The following is an 18,207-nucleotide window of genomic DNA, read 5'->3' as shown; positions in this document are numbered from 1 at the left end:
GTGAATGAAAAGGGAGTCAGTTAAAGGGCGAGAGTACGTGGCAAGGGAAGGAGAGGAAAGAAAACTGTAAATGATTACCTTACCCTCACTGAGTGGTCGATTCTATATATAATTCATACCTCACGGTCGACATGAAAACTCAGCTAAGCTCTATGCAAGTACTACCTCCACATTTGGAGACTCAGGAGTTAATGTATTAACATCACCGAGAAGCCTGGTGTTTCTAAGCACAGTGACTTTCACCCAAATCCTAAGTTAGCGGCTTTTTCTGAAAAAGGCAGTCAGTGCCTCCACAGAGCAGGAAAAAATATATATATTTATAATGGAGTAGGGGATGATGCTATTAAGAAAAGAGTCTCCACACATAGTAACTTCCGTGAACACATTTATTGCGAGTAGCTCTATGGAAAGGCAAGTCAGATATATATATAAACACTATACAAAGTTGCAAGGTTGTCTCCCAAAACTGCAAATGAGATGTTTACAAAGAAATGAGAGTATAAGAGTATTTACAAAGGAAGACAAAGCCAGAGCAACTCAAAGCAGATCTGTGAAGCAGAAAGAGCAAATGTAATGAACCACTGGAACCGTAACGTTTTGTTTTTACTGACCAAGTGACTATGTCTGATACCAAATTAAATGTAGAGGTCACCAAAAAAAAAAAAAAAAAAAGAAAGAAAGAAAGAAAAGAAAAGAAGAAAAGAAATAATAATAATAATCGTTCCATCACTAGTTTTTCTTATCAGCAGCATAAACCGGTAGCTGGAAGGTAAGTGATATGTTGGTACACATATGCTAAAAGGATTCTTCCAGCACAATACTGAATAAATTAGTTGTGTCTGTAAACTAAGAAGTAGTGTCAGAAAGACCGCATATTTGTCAGGCCGTCCCTGTGACTCTGTGTTTGTACTGTTGTAGAGCAGGTTTCCCACCCATTTATTCAGCAAGTGTTACACCTGTGCTCTACCCTGTCGCTGGCAGCCCCTGAACCTAATATACAAATAAAGCAATAGAGCATTTTTCCCCCAAATCATCTTTGCTTTCCACAATTCTGAACGATTGTGACTTAAAACTTACTTGAAAATAAAAATAAAAACTTACTTGAAAATAAAAGACTTGAAGAAAGGCTGCCTATAGAGTGCACTGTTACCATATTGAACAAAAGCCATACTGCACTATTTGATTAGGTTGGGAAAAGAGAAGAGTCTGAAGGAACTGACGAAACCTACTGCCCTCACGGCCACCAGTCACCGAAGGAGTGACTGGGACCGCGGTTACATCCTCTCCCTGGCCCCATTCACAAGGGAAAAAAAGAGCCCCCTCCATCCCTTTGGTTGGTAGGCAAGGAATAAAAAAAAAGACGTCAACTCGGCTCTTCAGAAAAGTTAGTTTAGCAACATGTACTATAAAGCCTGCTTGAACATAGAAGTACACGTTCAAAGACATCAAAACCGAGCGGCAAGAAACTTCAGGTGAATAGTACACGACTTCAAAGTTGCACATTAAATGCGAAGCAGTTTTTTTTTAACAGAGTTACACACACAGGTACACCTACAGTCACATGTACACAGAGGCGCGCACGCACACAATTATGCGCGCGCACACACGCACTAGCACTCACACACTTCTACAGACACTCACGCCCATCTGTGTATGATGAGGTTTGCCAGCCATGGCACGAGCCGCAGTGTGTGTGCCATCACGGGACAAAGCTCTAAGCAAGCTTCAAGACCTTTGTACCGATCCTCTGTGATCACCACCTGTTAGTGTCATGTTCTCAAAGGTCCAGGTTCCTAAAATCTTACTTCAGTTTCCATCAGAGGCAAGCAAAAACAGGAGGAGGAAGCTTGCTCTGATTTTTTTTTTTATACATCTTATATAGGCTCATTATCCATAAGGAAAACAAGACCTTATAAGAGGTTCCTTTTGGCTTAAGTTTCAGAATACTCATTGATGCATATACACTAATTTCTTGAATATGGGAAACTGATCTCTTTATAGGAGCCCTGGGCATGGGAGGGAGAGTGTGTGTCCAGCAGAGAGCCAGAGAGAGAGGAAGAATGGGGGGTTGGGGGGGGGCGGGAGGCCCAGAGAGGCAGAGAGGGGCTTCGTGAGGAGACTTTGAATAACTTTGCTTCTTTAAAGGGGGAAAATGTAGGTTTCAAAATTAAAAAAAAAATGGTTTTGGAGATGCTCAATTGATTGGCAGGCAGAACACCGCAGAATTGTATATGAACAAATAATCTGTTCCTCAGTTCTGCCTTTAAAATGTTGAAAATGCTCATTCAAGATATAAGTTCAGTTGACATTTAATGTGGACAGAAGGTTGCAGTTTTGTTCATGAGCAAAAACTGCGGTAATCTGTCCTTTGGTCCTGTCTTTAAGATACTGAATATGTCCCATCAAGATATCAGTTCAGTTGACATTTAACTCCTTGGATCAAGAAATGTTTTATGTATGTACTACTCAGAAGAAAAAGATTCCAGATCATACCTACCTTCTCATAAACGTAACTTTTTTTTTTTCTTTTTCTGCTCTTGTGTAAAGGATTTTCAGCTTCCAAACTAAACCTAAGTGTTATACATCGGTGAAATGGGTGTTGATTATAGCATATGTTTCCTTTCAAAGAGACTGGTGGGGGGGGGACCAGAAAATAAAAGCAAAGTACAGTGAGAATTTCTTAATGCACAATTACTTGATCCATAAGGCAGCAGGAGGAATGATCTATGTTAGGATCATTCACCTGCCAGCATCCGTTTGTCAGCTTTTAGAAATTCAGGCTGTTTTCTATTCAGAAGCCTCTGAATTTTCTTTCTTTTAGGCAGATCTGGAGTGGACAAAGATGAAACTCCATAAGCATCACTTTTCTTCCAAAGTGTGTTTTTGTGACAATGTAATCACTCTAGAAAAAAAAAAAAAGATGACAAAACAAAAAGTTACTTTCGGAATTAAAGTGTGAAGTCCTTTCCCACTCCCGCCACCCCTGCCCAACAACCTACCCCCCCCCCCCCCCCCCACCCCCGGCTCTAAAATGAAAGGAAATCTAGTAGTTTTTGAGAGCCATACTGAGGAGACTGGCTCGGCGTGGACATGCCTAACTGGGTCAGCCACCTGTGACAAACGCTAGTGCAAGCAAGCCGGGCAAAAACTCAAGGGCAGTTCCTCCTTTTGCTCCCAGGCTGTCACCCTGACACTTCTGGTGGACAGCGATCGGCAACCGGCAACTGGCAACCTCGTTTGTGCGTGCACTGTTCTACTTCCTCCCAGTGAGTGCGGCCAGCAAGTGAGCCAGGCATTGGGTGGACAAGGAGAATTTTTGTCTTCTCCTACACGCTTGACTATGCCCTCACCAGATCATGTGGCACATAGTCAAAGGATTTGAGCACAGCCGTGGCGAGAGTCTCCAGGCTTGGTCACTGAATTTCTTCTAATAGAGCAACGTCATACCTGTAAAGGAGATTTGGTTGACATCCTCATCTGTCTAATAAAAGGCAGCTCTGGCATTACTCTCTTGGCCTTCTGCTTATTGAGAGGGTGCGTAAATGGGGAGTGGGACAACAGGAAGGGGGGTCTGGTACACTGGAGAAGGCACTGGGCTGGAGAGGGGATGGATGGGGATAAATGGTTAGTAAATGGATTATGGGATGCTAGTGTTCCTTTAAGATCTTCCCACCAAAGTACCACGTTTCATTACAACCAATCTCAAAGAATCCATGGAAAGCCTCACCTGAGTAGGCTTCAAGTACAAGACGTTGTATTAAAGCAGTATACTATAACAGTTTATTCTTTCCGTGGAGGTTTGAACAATGTAACAAACTTGCAGGTGGATGAAGCATCAAATGTCTCCATCATCCCCTTCCACCTACTTGCGGCTATTAGTCATAACTCATTATATAGGGCTGTTCCTCCACGTTAAAAGGTGTTTTTTTTTTTAACCCCCTAGATTAGTAAAGATACTAAGTTTTCCTGTCAGCAGTGGGTTTAGGAAATTTTAGGTTCTGTGGATCTATCAAGTTTACACAGGATGAAAGGTGTCCGAGAGAGCTCACCATGAGAGAGCATAGGAGCAATGCAATTATCTGCTGCAAAATGAGCATCACTGACTTTTGCACAAACTCTCAGCTACTTTTGACAGAAATTTAAGGTTAGAAAGGCATCATGCCTGATTTCGTGTGCTACTTTGTTTTAATATAAAAACATGTTTTAATATAAAGTACACTGCATGTACTTTAAAAGGGACTTCTAACTAACCTATATAATACACCACATTTTGTATCTTTTCTAGAAACATACAAATTAAGCCTCTTATGACGACCACATCAACAATTATACTGAGCCCGAAATTAGGGGCATTTGTCACCACTTGAGTTGTTTCACTTTCTTCTTTACTCTTGTTTAAATGAGACTCTACTAAAAAATTGATTCATATTTCAATTGCTTTCCGATAACACCTAAGCCAACACTAACTGAATGTTTGGTAACATACTAAAACCTAGAAAATAATGGTGTGACTTCAAGTTTACATTACAAAATATATTTGTCAACTCCTGATTAACTACACTAGTAGAAATGAATAATGCTATCCAAAACAAGATAATCCCAAAATAATTTAATTTGCTTTTGAAATGCACTATGGGAACTGGAGCCACAGATTTACCTTTGTAATCCCGTTTTACTTAGGCCAATATTAAAATGAGTTTACATTCCCTGAGCACATTCCAAAGAAGAGCAGAAAGCAGGAACTCGGAAGCTTGCCGGGAGGCAAAGGAAAGCACTTCAGGATTAAAACTCCACCAGAAACACTCTGCGAAATGAGTATCAAAAGGCTGATAATCACATCTGAGTTCCGTCTCTTGTACATTTTTTTTGGGGGGGGGGGTCTCGTTCATTTTGAGGTCATTTCACCACCAGAAAGGTAAACGGTGATGTTCTGAATACTGTGGCATGTTTTCATTGTGTTATTGCCACTAGATACTGACAGGTTACAAATGATGACCTTATTGGATACTCTTACTTTCTGATTAATCAGAGACCTTTTTAAGGACGAGTTAGTTTCACCCTTTTAATGGGAGGTGTATTCTTCAAGCAATTTTTCTCTATAAGGGAGAAAAACTTATTGGACTCCGATGGGTCAACACATTTTCCGACTCCTGCCCCCCAAAACCTGGCAAGTATTATTTTGTTCTCAAAAACAAATGAAGTAAACTTTTCTGTTTCAATTTGTATAATGCTATAAACCTGAACATTAATCTTTAATACACTAATAAAGCACACATGACTTCAATATCCCTGGAAATTTGTAGGGCAAGCCAAGAAAGCCGTTCCTCCAGGGCATTCCAGACCTCTTTATATGAATCATAAACATGCCTCTATTACAGTTTGAAGTCCAAAGCAGCAATGGTTCCCTTGCCCAGAGAGAGTCAAAACTATAACAATATATCCAGTTATTCTTTCTCTTCCCACTCTCCTCCCATCTCACTGCCTTAGTTATCTTTTCAACTCCAATTTGCCCAGAACTCAAAAAACTACTTCTCTAGTTCTTCCCAACATTCCTCATTCCACTTATTCGTCAACACGCTCTCCCTGCAATCAACTGGTGATCACACAAACAGGGGCAACCAAGCAAAGTGTCAAAGGCAAACAAATGAAAGGAAAGGAAGAGAAATGGAAGCAGAGACCCCAAAGATGAATGTACAATAACACAATTATATTATTTAGCTTGGCGTTGCCTCTGGCTTATATATAGTTCTCTCTGTCTCTCTCTCTCTTTTTCCCAATAAGAACAGATCATCACACCTTTCTGTGTCCTGTGAACATACAGGAGGGTGATTCTCTAGGAACTGATAAAAAATCAAAGTGCTGTCCCCCAAAGGTGAAAACTGGCACTAACTGCTGTTAATCTTTACAACACCAATCATACCAGACTATTGTCTCCTTCTTAGGCCAGAAGAGCAAATGCTTCTCCCCATGGGGGTAACGGGTTTGTTACAGAATAGTCAAAAGGATCTCTAAGGGAAATTGATGACACTTGTAAACCTCCATCTCCTCAAAGGACAGTTTCAATCGTGGGACACCTGCCCTTCACTAGCAGGCCCTGGACCACGTAGGCATGTTCATTCCAGTCTTGATTATCTGGATACAAACTATTTGGGGATTTTTATCCCGGGTCAGCTTCTCCACTACCTCCCAACACACACTTGGGCCACTTCACTCTGCTGCCTAGTTACTGTGGACTTAAAGAATGCAAGTTACTAGAATTCTCATATAGGCGGTCTCCAATTTACAAAAGAGGCATATACCAAGGCTCATTGTTTAGTTGAAACTCAGAATAAATTATCCCGCAGAAGCAATGTTGCAAATAAATGGTGGATAGGTTCGTAGGCTCATCTAACACATGCCTATATTAACCTATGCAGTTCTTGAGCGAACAGAGGAGCTACTTGGACGATACCCAACCATCACTTACAACCTCATGTCTGTGGGAGGATGTGTTTGCTTCAATTTAAGACTCTGGGGAAGTATCTTTTTGACCCATGGCAAGAGGAAGAGTGTCCCCCTAAACCCAGTGGCTGGCATTAAGTGGGGAGTGGGTGGGCTCTGAGGGGGAGGACAGTGTTGGTATGCCTTGCAGTCTGGAGGCACAACTAGGCAAAGGCAGGAGTTAACCATCATGTGTATTGGTCAGACTTTCTAGGGCGCCCGTGGGCACACATGCGGATGACTTTCAAGATAGACTTCATTGATATTCTCTCTGAGGTTCAGGCCTACAAGGAGAAAATTAGTGATTATAGAAAGGCAAATTATATAAATTGTGAAAACTAGCTAAAGTGATGACCATTTCGGGAGGGAATTGGATACTCAGTAAATCCAGAAGGTCTGGCTAGCATCAGGCATATTGTGGTCAATCCAACCATGAAAATAGCTTTAAGCACTGGCCCAGCTGCCTCTGTGTCAACAAGTGAGAGTGGGGCAGGCAGTGCCGCCCGGGACCTGCAAAACAAGGACCCCTTCAAGGAAGGTTGTTCCTGCAAGCTAAGTCCCAACAGGCTGTGGGGTCAGAAGAAGCAACATCTGGTGGGGGAGGGGGGGTGAGTCCTCCATGGGCCCCACATGACTCCCAGAGCGGTCCTCACCCTTTCAGCCAAAGAGAGGCCAGGACAGGATATGGTTTCCCCAAATCAGGGACACACATTTGGCAAAAGGCACGTGAGGGCAAGACTCACATAGTACAACCGGTGCAACCCTAGCCCATAAGAAAGGGATGTCATGAAGCTAGTAAGGAAGAGTAACTTTCTCATTTCACTAAATAATTATGTAAGTACATATTTTTCCATTAACTCTAAAAGGAATCAACCAGAAAATTAGAAGGGACCCTCTTGAGACGCCCGGGTGGCTCAGTTGGTTTTGCGTCTGCCTTTGGCTCAGGTCATGATCCCGGGGTCCTGGGATGGGCTCCCTGCTCAGCAGGGAGTCTGCTTTTCCCTCTGTCCCTCCCCCTCCCCCTGCTCCTGCGCGTGCGCTCTCTCTCTCAAATAAAATCTTTTAAAAAAAGAAATGATAAGGTACCCTCGAAAAGAATGTGAACCTGTAATAGGATAGATGTCTACATTTGAAAAAGTCTATTTTTCCAGCGTTCAGCCCACATTTCCAGAAGAAGATTCTTTTTTTCCAAAAGGAGATGGAAATGTGGGACCTGTAGCTGTATGACCAATAACCAAGGCAGAATCGCTAGAGCCTATATTTTAAGTTCATATGGCAAGCACAGTATCTTGGCAATGTTATCAATAGCTTTAAAATTAGCAAGCTGATAGTCGTGGTAAAAACTGAATGTGTTGCAATGTATTCATTTCATTATTATAAAAGGATGCGTTTTTAATCTCTCATTTCTCACTCAGGACCAAGCAATGTTTTCCAGTGAATGATCCTAACCATCTAAGAGCCTGGCAGCACCTCTTAGACAAAACATACTGCAGGCTTTAATTAAGCATTTTACAAAAGCTATTTTCCAATAGTGCCAATAAAACGTCTGGGCTATTTTTACATAGTCTTAAAGCATTAAAAAAAAGGTGCTAAAGAAAGTGAATTTAATTTTAAACAAGGATTTTTATGTCCCAAGGATTTCATTTTCAAGGCTTCTAAAATCTATTTGCCTGACTGCCAAAAGCCAGTTTGCTTTTTAAACAAGTGAAGAGCGTCTATTTCTACCACCCTTTGGCTTCCACCTGTCTCACTTTATCCTGTTGTGCCCACTGTGATGGTTTAGATTAGAACATCAGATTTGATACATATGGAAACATGAAATTAAGAGACTTTTGGCTATAACTGGCAAATGCCAATGGATTATTAGGAAAACCAAAGCTATCTGACTTCAGTTAAGGAAATGACCATTAATGGCAGTTTAGGGAAGGCACCCCCATCTCACTTTCCGTTCCTTTCAAGTGTTTCCCTGGGACCTAAATAGCTACACACACTATTTGTGTTGAGGAGGTAAAGATTAGCAAACTCCTCCCCAAACCAGATTTAAAACATTCAATTCCAGTACAGGTCAAATTCTTTTATTCTGGGAGCCATGGCAAACAGTTTAACGCGATGAAAATTACCCACGCTCTGGCAGATGGTTCACAGCTGTAACACCCTGAATGAATTACTTCCCCCCCCCCATTGCTACTATTAAATTCAAGAAAACTTGTAATTTTTTCCCAACCCTTGCCTATATAATAATCTTTCATCAATAGGAAAATGACAGATTGAACATCCGATGAGAGGGCGATGTGATGGGCTGGGTGGAGTGCTGGACTTGAGATCAGATGTACCGGTTTGATTTTCAGCTCTGTCACTTACCTCTTTGGCCATGGGAAAGTTCTTAACAGCAGGCTTCAGTTCCAGGACCTACTGTCCCCCAGCAAAATAATGAATGTGAATGTGTTTTGCAGATTACAAAGCAGTATGCAACTGTTAAACATTCCCTCAAGCAACAAGTTGACAATTCAACAACAGTGCTATTCAAATCACACACAGTTATCAAGTTCTTCCTGTACTGGTTACTCTCACCTATTCCAACATGAAGATTTTTGTGTCATTCTAAAGAAGTCTGAGTTTGTTACCCCAAACAGCTGTCTTCCAATGACTCTAGAGTATTTGGGTTCATTTTTGGTGATCTGGGAGAGGACAGGAAAGCAAGAGATCTTGTTTGCGTTTTTATGCACGTGTGATATTTGGCTGTGCTCAGTTAAAGTCCTAGTCCTTGTTTAAAGATGGTTTGCTAGTGGCCGAAATTTTTGCCCTGGAGGCATCACTCTTAGGATGAATGCAAACGCATAGTGACTGCCAACGACCTTAGTTAACTTTAATTGAGTGAAGTCCTCTTTAAGTGTTATAGGTCACCTACCTCTACTCCAAAGAACTGTCCATTTTTTTTCCAGGGGGTGGGGCTAAATGTTGCCTAAAATAAGCGACCCGTCAATGGTGATGGAAAAAAATCTCTGCTATATGGAGATTTTATTCTAGTAATTTATAACAAATAAGTCCAATACAACAAAAGCAATTTGCTCTCAGCACCTGTAATTTATAGCAAGAGGATTTGGCAGTCGCATACTGAAAAGCAGCTTACACCTCCTTCATGTTAATAACAGTGTCAAACATTTCCAAAGTTAGCTACTATGGATTTTTTGTTTTGTTTCTTTTGTTTTTTTTTTTTTGTTTTTTGTTTTTGTTTTTGTTTTTGTTTTTGTTTTTTGCTTTCTAATACCAAGTGCTATCACAACATGACTGATTTGGGCTGATCAATTCTCTCACCCCTTCTGGAGCTGCCCTTATCCTCCTATCTCTGGAATGGAAAAATCTGAATTTTTCACCTTAAGTCCCTTTAAACTATGAATTCTACCTCAGACCCAGCAGGAGAAGAGGCAAAAATGCATACATGAGTCAAGAATCAGACTAAACCAAGTAAGAAACTACATTCTCCTCCTAAATGCTGCTGCTTACAGCCCATGTGTTTAAAATGTGAAGACTCTGCCCCTTAAAAATTATGTAATGTGTTAAAAAAAAGTCAAGTCCAGGTTATATTTCTGGGTGTTTCCAATTGTCTTGAACAAATGGCTTTAAAGTACTTAATTACGTGCAATGTAACTGTAGGTAAATGAGATTATGTATTAATTTTGTGTTATATGAACAAAGTGCTTTAGAATCACACTTCATGTTACTTGTTATAGGCAGATCCCAACTATAAAGACCCCCAACCCTGAACAACCACGTAAACCATTTTAAATGAAAGTAAAGAGGAACTGAAAAGTGGGATTTGGGGACAGAGAACTTTGTGCTTCTACACGTAATAGTAACAGTAACAGCAATGACAACAGTGATGTTTATGTAATAATTCTTGTGCACCACTTACTATGTGCCAGGCACTGTCCTAAGCGCTTGCCATAAATTAAAATTACCCTTTGAGATACATAACTCCCGATAAAGACTATGCCTTTGCTCCTTTGTGAAAGCATATTTTTTCTCTTCTAACATGACAATATATATGCTAAATATATACACAGATATTTAATGTGGATACGAAGAGAGATGAAATGGGTGAAAATTATTCTATAGCTTTATAGTAAAAAAAAAAACCAAAAACCTATCAGAATTATCTGCCCTGTTCTTAGCACTTCACAGACAACATCCTACCATATCAATTTACATTAAAATGGAAACAAATGTCATTTCCTGCAATATGTTCTTTCTATATAGCTTCCCTTTTATATCTATATCTCAGCAATTTATGTGCCTGAGTCACTCTCAGGACCAATTACTTTTGCAAGAAGCTAAATCATCAGTTTAAACTGTGGAAACTTTGCTTCGGTGTTAATCCAATCACAAAATAAAAATATATTTGTGAAGTGCTTTCAAGTCCCCAAATGCTTCTACATTCATTCTCTTATTTTAACCTAAGCACCTTCCTCCCTGTCAGATGCAGCCTCCTTTCTCTAGTTACTCAATAAAGCCAGGAATTTCCTCAATGAGCAATACATTTAGACAACACCAAACCTCCCAAATAGCTACAAAGTCATCTGAAGCTATTTGTAAGTCAGCAACTCAGGCTAAAATAATGATAATTGGATCTAGATAATCCTTGGGAAGTCAAGGTTTATTGCAGGAACAAGATTTCACTAATTATAATCTTTGTTTAAACAAAGACTATGAGAAGTAGAGACAAACGTCTCGGAAAACGTGTCCTTTCCAAAGAACCACAGGCAAACAGGCAGCTTTGGCACGCATACGTCAATATCACAAATGGTAGCTTCAGCAGTTAGGTTCAAGCAGTAGCTTAAGACCAATTTTCAGATGTACTTTACAGACTAAAACAGATCTATTCCTGAAAAGCTGACTGTGAGTCAATTTCTTGAAAACATAATTACATATTTTAAATACATAGCTCTAGTAGTGGTGATCCTGTGTGTGTGTGTGTGTGTGTGTGTGTGTGTGTGTGTATTGAGGGGGGTGTCAAAATTTAAAGGAGCTCTGAATTGAATCCCCTGGCAAGCCAAAGCATCCTTTTGTCGTCTTAATGATCGCTCTTTAGTGTGTCCGTGCTGCAAATATGAGTTTTTGTATGGCAAGTTTTCTAAAGCAGGGGGAGAAGAGGGGGGAGGGGGCTACACCTGCACTAAATAGGGAGCTTGTTAGGTGACTGTTGTGATCAAGTCCCCGACTTGTTCTGCCTGATCAAGCACAGTGGGCAGAGATCCAATCACAAAAGCATTCCACAAAGCAAGCAAAGCAAAAATCTTCACTAAACTGACTACTGGAATGAAAACTCCTGGGGTCCATCCCTTCCCTTCACTGGGGAAGCAGCACAGTCTTACTGACGAGGGAAGGCACGGACTATGGAGACATCATCTTCGGAAATCATTTCCTGAGAACGTCTGCAGGCGCACTGATAACAACATTGCATACCGTACACAGTAGATTTACTCCAAGTCTCCCTTTCAAGTCTGACAGCTCCCACTCTCCCTATTTCTTCCTTTGGAAAAGTAACCCTTTACAAACTACCCACTGTTCCCGGGTAGGCTGTCCCCTGGGGTCAGGTCTTCCGCCTCGCCTTATTATCTTGCTTTACTGGATTCCCCAGAAGACACACCAAGTAGATGTTTTCAAAGCTTTTTAACCCTTTCAAACTATATTCATACCCATTATCAAGTTGTCACCAGTCCCTCTTTGGGGGGAGGTACATGAAGAAAACGAGGCACAGGGAAGGTGACTTGCCTGTCAATACTAGTGACAGGCAAGGAACCAGCAAGGGTTCTGGCAATGCATCCTGCGGAAAAACCAAACAAATCAACACAACAACACATTCCCGAGCCAAACACGCTCTTCTTTTAATCACCTGTTGTTTCAGATTCTGTTTTGTGCCCCCCAGACATTCAGGCTAACAATGGAGATTTAACCTTCTCGGTAAATCACAGCCAACTAGCACAACAATGACTGCTTTTGTAAAAAGTAACTTTCCCGAAGGAGAAAGGGTACCTCCCCCAGAAGTTACGGTCGATGACTACTGCTTAATATTCGGTGCTCTTCTTTAAAATTCTTGTAACCAAATACGGGTATTTGTAGCAAAGTTGCTTTTACCTGTTGATTTGAAAAGTTGATAGGATCCAATGCATGGTGTCTGTCTGCATAAGTCATTAAAGTGTCAGGGAAGGATGTTTGAAAGCATCTATCTATCTATCTATCTATCTATCTATCTATCTATCTATCCTTAAGCTTTACTCCTAAAAAGTAGAACCAGTGTTTAAATGATAATAGGCCCCCCCCCGATAAAGAAGTTTATGACTGGATCCAAACTTAAGTTTTTTGCAAAGATCACAAGGTATGGCACGAACACTGAAAACTGAATTCTACTCTTCGTGCTAAATAGGCACCAGTTAATGGAATGTTAACTCGCTTTTTCCTACCGCCGTAGACATCGATTCATTAAGCAATAACCATTAACTTCGGGAAACGGATTCCAAAATTACCCACCTCTGCGGGGAGAGCCGAACTTCTTGTCAGGTCTGGCAAAGTCCATTCTCACGTAGGTGTCGTCGTCTTCGTCGTCAGGCTCCTCTCGCTCCGGGGGACTCGGCACCGGGCGGCGAGGCGGTGGGAGGGGGGCGGCCGCGGCGGCCCGGTTCTCACCTCCGGCTAGGTCTGCCGACGGGTTGGGGTCTCTCGGGCTCGAGCCACCGGCAACATTTTGGGGCCCCCTGGCCGCTTCGGCGGCCGCAGCGGCGCCAGCAACAGGTTGGAACCAGCGGACGGAGGCGGAGTCAAACCGAGCGGCGGCCTCCAAGCCCCGCGCGGCTGCCCCGATGCCCGGGGCCACGGCCAGGGCCGAGGCGGCGGCTAACGCCCGACTCAAGGCTAAGGCTGGCACAGCTGCCGACGCGGCGGCGGCCGAGGCAAAGGAGGCCGAGAGGTCTCTCTCGAGGCTGTCCGTTGGGAAAGCCGAGACGGCGGCCCTGGCGGCCCCAGAGAAACTTTGCGAACGGCTTTGCGGGCGTCTTCGCTCTAGTTGCTGTTCTTCCTGCAGCAGCCTAGCTACAGGCGGTGGCTCGGAACAGCGGCTGGGGGAGAGAGAAATGTCCATACAGCACTCAGAAAACGGGTCGACCACATAGATGCGACCTGTTTCAGCATCATAGCGAATGGCACTGTCACCAAAAGGCACGGCCGGTGTCATTGCTGGATTGAAAATCACTTCAATGTAGTCGCCCTCTTCCTCATTCGCACTACCACCTGTAGCGCTGGGAGGAAGAGTCGCAAGTGGCCACCTAGCACCTTCCAGAAAGAGGGGGTTGGCACCTGGAATGGCTCTTAAAAGATTCGAGAGCCTGTGTGCTGGGTTTGGAAATGGCAGTCCGAAGTCCACATTCACATAGTTAGAAAAGGCTGTCGGTCTGGGGCCAGCAATGATGCCCCACGAACCTGGCAGTCCGTGGATAAAGGGGGCTGGTACATTGCTCGCTCTCTTGGTGAAGTCAATGTTGACGTAGTCACGAGAGCTGTCAGCTCCTCTCTGTTCACGTGTGGGCTTTTGTGATTTTGGCTTGATTTTATTCCCTTTTGTGATAAAAGAGAGGCGGTTAGGTCTCTTAGCCTTGTTCTTGGGGGGCCCATCATCTGAAGGCTTTGAGGGTGACCCCCCATCTCCACGCTTCGAGAATGACCCCTCGACTGAAGGCTTTGAAAGGGCATCTTTGGGGCCCCCGTTCGATGAGGCTTCCTTGTCTAGGCCCTTCCCGGGGAATTTTCCAGGTAACATTGGTACATACTCACTGTGGTCACTCTGTCCCAACGGGGAGCCCCGAAAAGGATTTGGCAGGGAAAAGTAGGAGCTCCAACTTTTAGAGGAAGAGCCACCCTGAGGATTTGGGGGGTTTTTTGGAATTGCACCGGCTCCAGGAGCCATAAACATATAGTCACTCTCGCTATCATTGTCCTTTGACTCCTCCTCCTTTTCAGGATCCGGCTCTTTGGGGGGACTTGGGGCAGGTGGTGGGCTCACTCTGGGAAACATCATCATGTACCCTCTTGAATCTTCAAAAGGTGACCGAGAGTGGCGCTTTTTTGAATCAGAGAAGTTTTGGGGAGCCATTGGCATGTAATCACTGGAGCTTGGGAGAGGGGCTGCCACCCCTGGCCTCATCGGCACGTACGGGTCATCCTCATCTTCGTCCAAAGCTCTGGCTCTGTGGGGACCCCGCGCTGCCCCTTCTGGGGTCTCTAAGTCTCTGACCTCCTTGGCCTCTTTGCGTTCTTTTGGGGCTCCTCTGTCAGCACAAAAATAGAGTCGGAACCTTCCCCCGGACTTCCCTTTACCACCAGTTGCTCCAGCCGGTGGGGGCGGAGGCGGTGGAGGCGGCGGCATGTGCTGCTTGCTTTGAGTTAATTTGCCAAAGTAGGACCTTTTCTTCAGAGATTTTCCGCGCTCACCATTGCCCTCGGAGGTTTTCCCACTTCCTGAGCCTTTGCCCCCTCCAGGGTTCTTGCCCCCGCCTGAGCCCTGGCCATCTCCGGCTCCCCGCCCACCGCCTGAGCCGTGTCCGCCGCCGCGGGCTCCTTGGCCACCGCCCGAGCCGTGCCCACCTGCAGTGCCCTGGCCATCGCCGGCACGCTGGTTTCCTCCTGCCCCCTGGCCACCGCTGGAGCCCTGGCCGCCTCCTCCGGAGCCCTGCCCCCCGCCCGAGCACTGGTTTCCTCTCGAACCCTGGCTACTGGAGCCTTGGCCACTGGAGCCCTGGCCACCTCCGGAACCCCGGCCATTTCCCGAGCCCCATCTGTTCATGGGCATGTAGTCACCTCCGTTTCCTTCCTGACCCTCTGGGCCCCGAGGGCTGCCTTCTTCCCCAGAGCTGCCGGAGCCAGAAGCTCCCGGAGACAGGCAAGCTCTGTTGTTCGGGACTTCTGCGGCAGGCGGGACACACACCGGGCTGCGGGGGAGGCGGCGAAAACAGCTGCCGGGCACTGAAATCGCTCTCCGGGACCTGCGCGCTCTGGGCAGGTGCAGTCTTCCTCGCCTGGAGGGGGGCACGGGTTCGCTGGGTGTTATGCAGCGCCTGGTGAGGAGCATCTCCTCTTCCCCGTCACCGATGGCCCTGAGGTGGTAAAACTGCTCAAAGCGGGACCTTCTCAGCCAGCCGCCGGGCTCGCGCGGCAGCGTGTCCAGGTGCCTCCTAGTGGACAGCAGGGTTAACAGGTGGGCGCCGACGCTGATGCTGTAGCTGCGGCAGCGGGCTCGGTATTCGTCTGCACACAGGGCTCTCATCTTCTCCAAAAACAGCTCGTGCATGTTTTGGGCCACCACACAGTCATCGACCTGCATCCACAGCTCGCCGGGACCGATGACGGTGGACCTACCGACTTCCAAGAAGAAATACTGCTCCGAGTGCCCGCAGCGACGGATGCTCAGGAGCTGGACGACCACGCTGGCCACCTCGGTATTCAGCCTCACAAACACCACCTCCTCGTCGGTAAGACAGAGCCGGAACACGCCGCTCAGCTCTTTTCTGTGCCCCAGCCCCCTGGGTTTGACTATTACCTGCCACACATCCTTGTAGAAGGGTGGCTCCGCCGCCGCTGCAGCCCCCCGCGCGGCCGGCTCCCCATCCGGCGGCGCGCCGGGCGTGCCGCAGCGGCGGCGCTTGCTCTCGAGGATGAGGCGGCTGAGCAGCAAGTACCAGCTCTCCTGCTCCGACTCGTTCTCGGCCACCATCGCGAAGTACTCGTCCTGGGTGAAGAGGGCGATGAGGTGTCGGTACCTCGCGTCGGCTCGCTGGCTCACGGAGAAGCATTGGTACAGGGTGATCACGCGCCGCGGCGGGATGAGCGCGGGGACCGCGGCGCCGGACGCCGCCGCCGCCGCCGCAGCGGCCGCGGCGCGGACACTGTGCCGGAACTTCCTGGCGTTTTCGTAGTATTCCAGCCGAGCCGGGGCGTCGGCGGTCTCGAGTTTGAGCACGAAGTAGCGCCGGTGCCCGTGCTTCTGCTTCCGCAGGTAGCCGCGCTTGCAGACTTCGTCCCCGACGGGGAGGTCCTCCTCATCGGACTCCGAGTCTGACCGGGAGCCAGTGGCCGTGGAGAGCCACATGGCTCCCGGACAAGACGACCCGGTCCCAATGAGTGCGGTCGGGGGGCCCGAGGAAGGAAGTGGGGTGGTCGCCACCGCAGCTAGAGCCGCCGCCGTTGCCGCTGCTGCAGCTCTCAGTCTCCTTGTCGCTTGGTCGCGAGCGAAGGAGCCACTCGCCATGGTGATGCACGATGGTTTTAAGGTGAGCGAGGGGGAGGGGGGGGCTCGGGGAAGGGAGGGCTGGGGGAAGAGGCCGTCTACCCCTGTCCGCCCGCCCCAGCCCCCTCCCGCCTCGGCCCCGCCCCCGCCCACTCCACTCAAAGCGCGCGGCGGCGGGCAAAACAACACGTGACCGCTGCCTCACGCGGCGGCCGCTGCGGCTCCAGCTACCAGCGCAGTGGAGGGGCGCAAGCCGCCGCCAGCCAAGGTGTGCAGGGGAGGGGGCGGCGGGCCCGAGAGGCGGGGCCGCCGCGCCCTCCCCGGCCTAGACGCTCAGTGAAGCTCCGGGCCTGTGGGCCTCGGGAGGACCGACGGGAGGAGGCGGGGCTGCCCGGCCACGCTGGTCCTACCGAGGAGTCCACGAAGGCACGAGGGGGCGGGAGGAGGAGGCGGGGAGGGGCGGAGGAGAGCGCGGCCCGCGATCCGGGCCGGGCGGGGGCGCCACATCCCGGGCTCCATTGGCTGGAGGGGGTGAGAGGTGGCGGCGGGGGCGGAGCGCAGCCCGTCCCGGGCGGCGCCGGGGTGGAGAGCTAGCACTGCCGCCGGACAGTTTGTTTGTTTATTTAGGGAGCGGGAGCCAGGTGAAACTGTTGCCAGGTTCTCATTGGACGGGAAGGGAGCCAATGGGAGTGTCTGGCAGGGAGGCAGCCTTGAATTAATTAGTTTGGGGGACAGGAGGGGAGCCGAGGGGCGAGGGGGGCGGGGCTTGGGTCCCGGAGTGGGCTCTGCCGTGTGGCTGTCGCGCACGCGGGCGGTAAACAACCCTCTGCAAGTAGCTGTTAATGGTAGTGCTAAAACTCGTGCGGATCCCTGAGCCGCGGTGACCCGGGGGCCGGCGGCGGGCGCCCTCTTTTTTCTTTTTTTTTCTCCCTGTCCCTCCCAGAAATCCTCTATTCCTGTCACAGGCGGGTCCCCTGGCTCCCGCCGCGCGCCGCAAGCTCGGCGTCTCGGGGAGAAAGTGTGGGCACCCCCTGGAAACGTGTTAACGGCCGGGGCCCTCAGACCTGCCTCCCACCGCGCTGCAGGCACTCCGAGCCCGCTCCAGCCCTGACAAAAGCCCGCGACTCTCAGGCATCCGAATCACAGCTATGCCTTTAAAATGATCACGCTCTCTAATCAGAGCGCATTTCTAGTCCACGAAACGCAGGTTGGCTAAAGATGCGGTTTCTGGCTATTTGATTAGTGATGTCTCTGAGAGCACGAATTTGGGGGCCTGCAAAGTATACAGCCATGTTGAAAAAACTCGGACTCGGTGCTTACTGAAATACGCCAGAGATGAGCTGTCGTGGTATTTTCCCGTGAGAGATGTTTCGAAAGGCGCCTTTAAGGGAATCTCAAAATAATATTGTTTCCCTTTCCTTGAGCGAGACCGAAAAACTTTAGAAACAGAAAAG

The 18,207-nt window shown here is 47.2% G+C and overlaps 1 protein-coding gene across 1 annotated transcript; it reads right to left on the bottom strand.

The window, feature by feature from the left end:
• Positions 1 to 380: 380 nt before the first annotated feature.
• Positions 381 to 16,774, bottom strand: IRS4 (insulin receptor substrate 4). Its single transcript, XM_025853641.2, has 2 exons — positions 13,009 to 16,774; positions 381 to 2,902 (listed from the first exon to the last, which is right to left on the bottom strand). Exons 1-2 carry the CDS (start codon positions 16,772 to 16,774, stop codon positions 2,898 to 2,900), a joined length of 3,771 nt encoding a protein of 1,256 aa, XP_025709426.1. The 3' UTR covers positions 381 to 2,897.
• Between the last annotated feature and the right edge of the window lie 1,433 nt (positions 16,775 to 18,207).

This window comes from Callorhinus ursinus, unplaced genomic scaffold (assembly GCF_003265705.2).
Source record: "Callorhinus ursinus isolate GAN/ISIS: 27379988/994484 unplaced genomic scaffold, GSC_fseal_2.0 scaffold65, whole genome shotgun sequence".
NCBI classification, from domain to species: domain Eukaryota; kingdom Metazoa; phylum Chordata; class Mammalia; order Carnivora; family Otariidae; genus Callorhinus; species Callorhinus ursinus.
The sequence above is the reverse complement of the archived record's forward strand: the minus strand, read 5'-3'. Positions and strand labels throughout refer to the sequence as shown.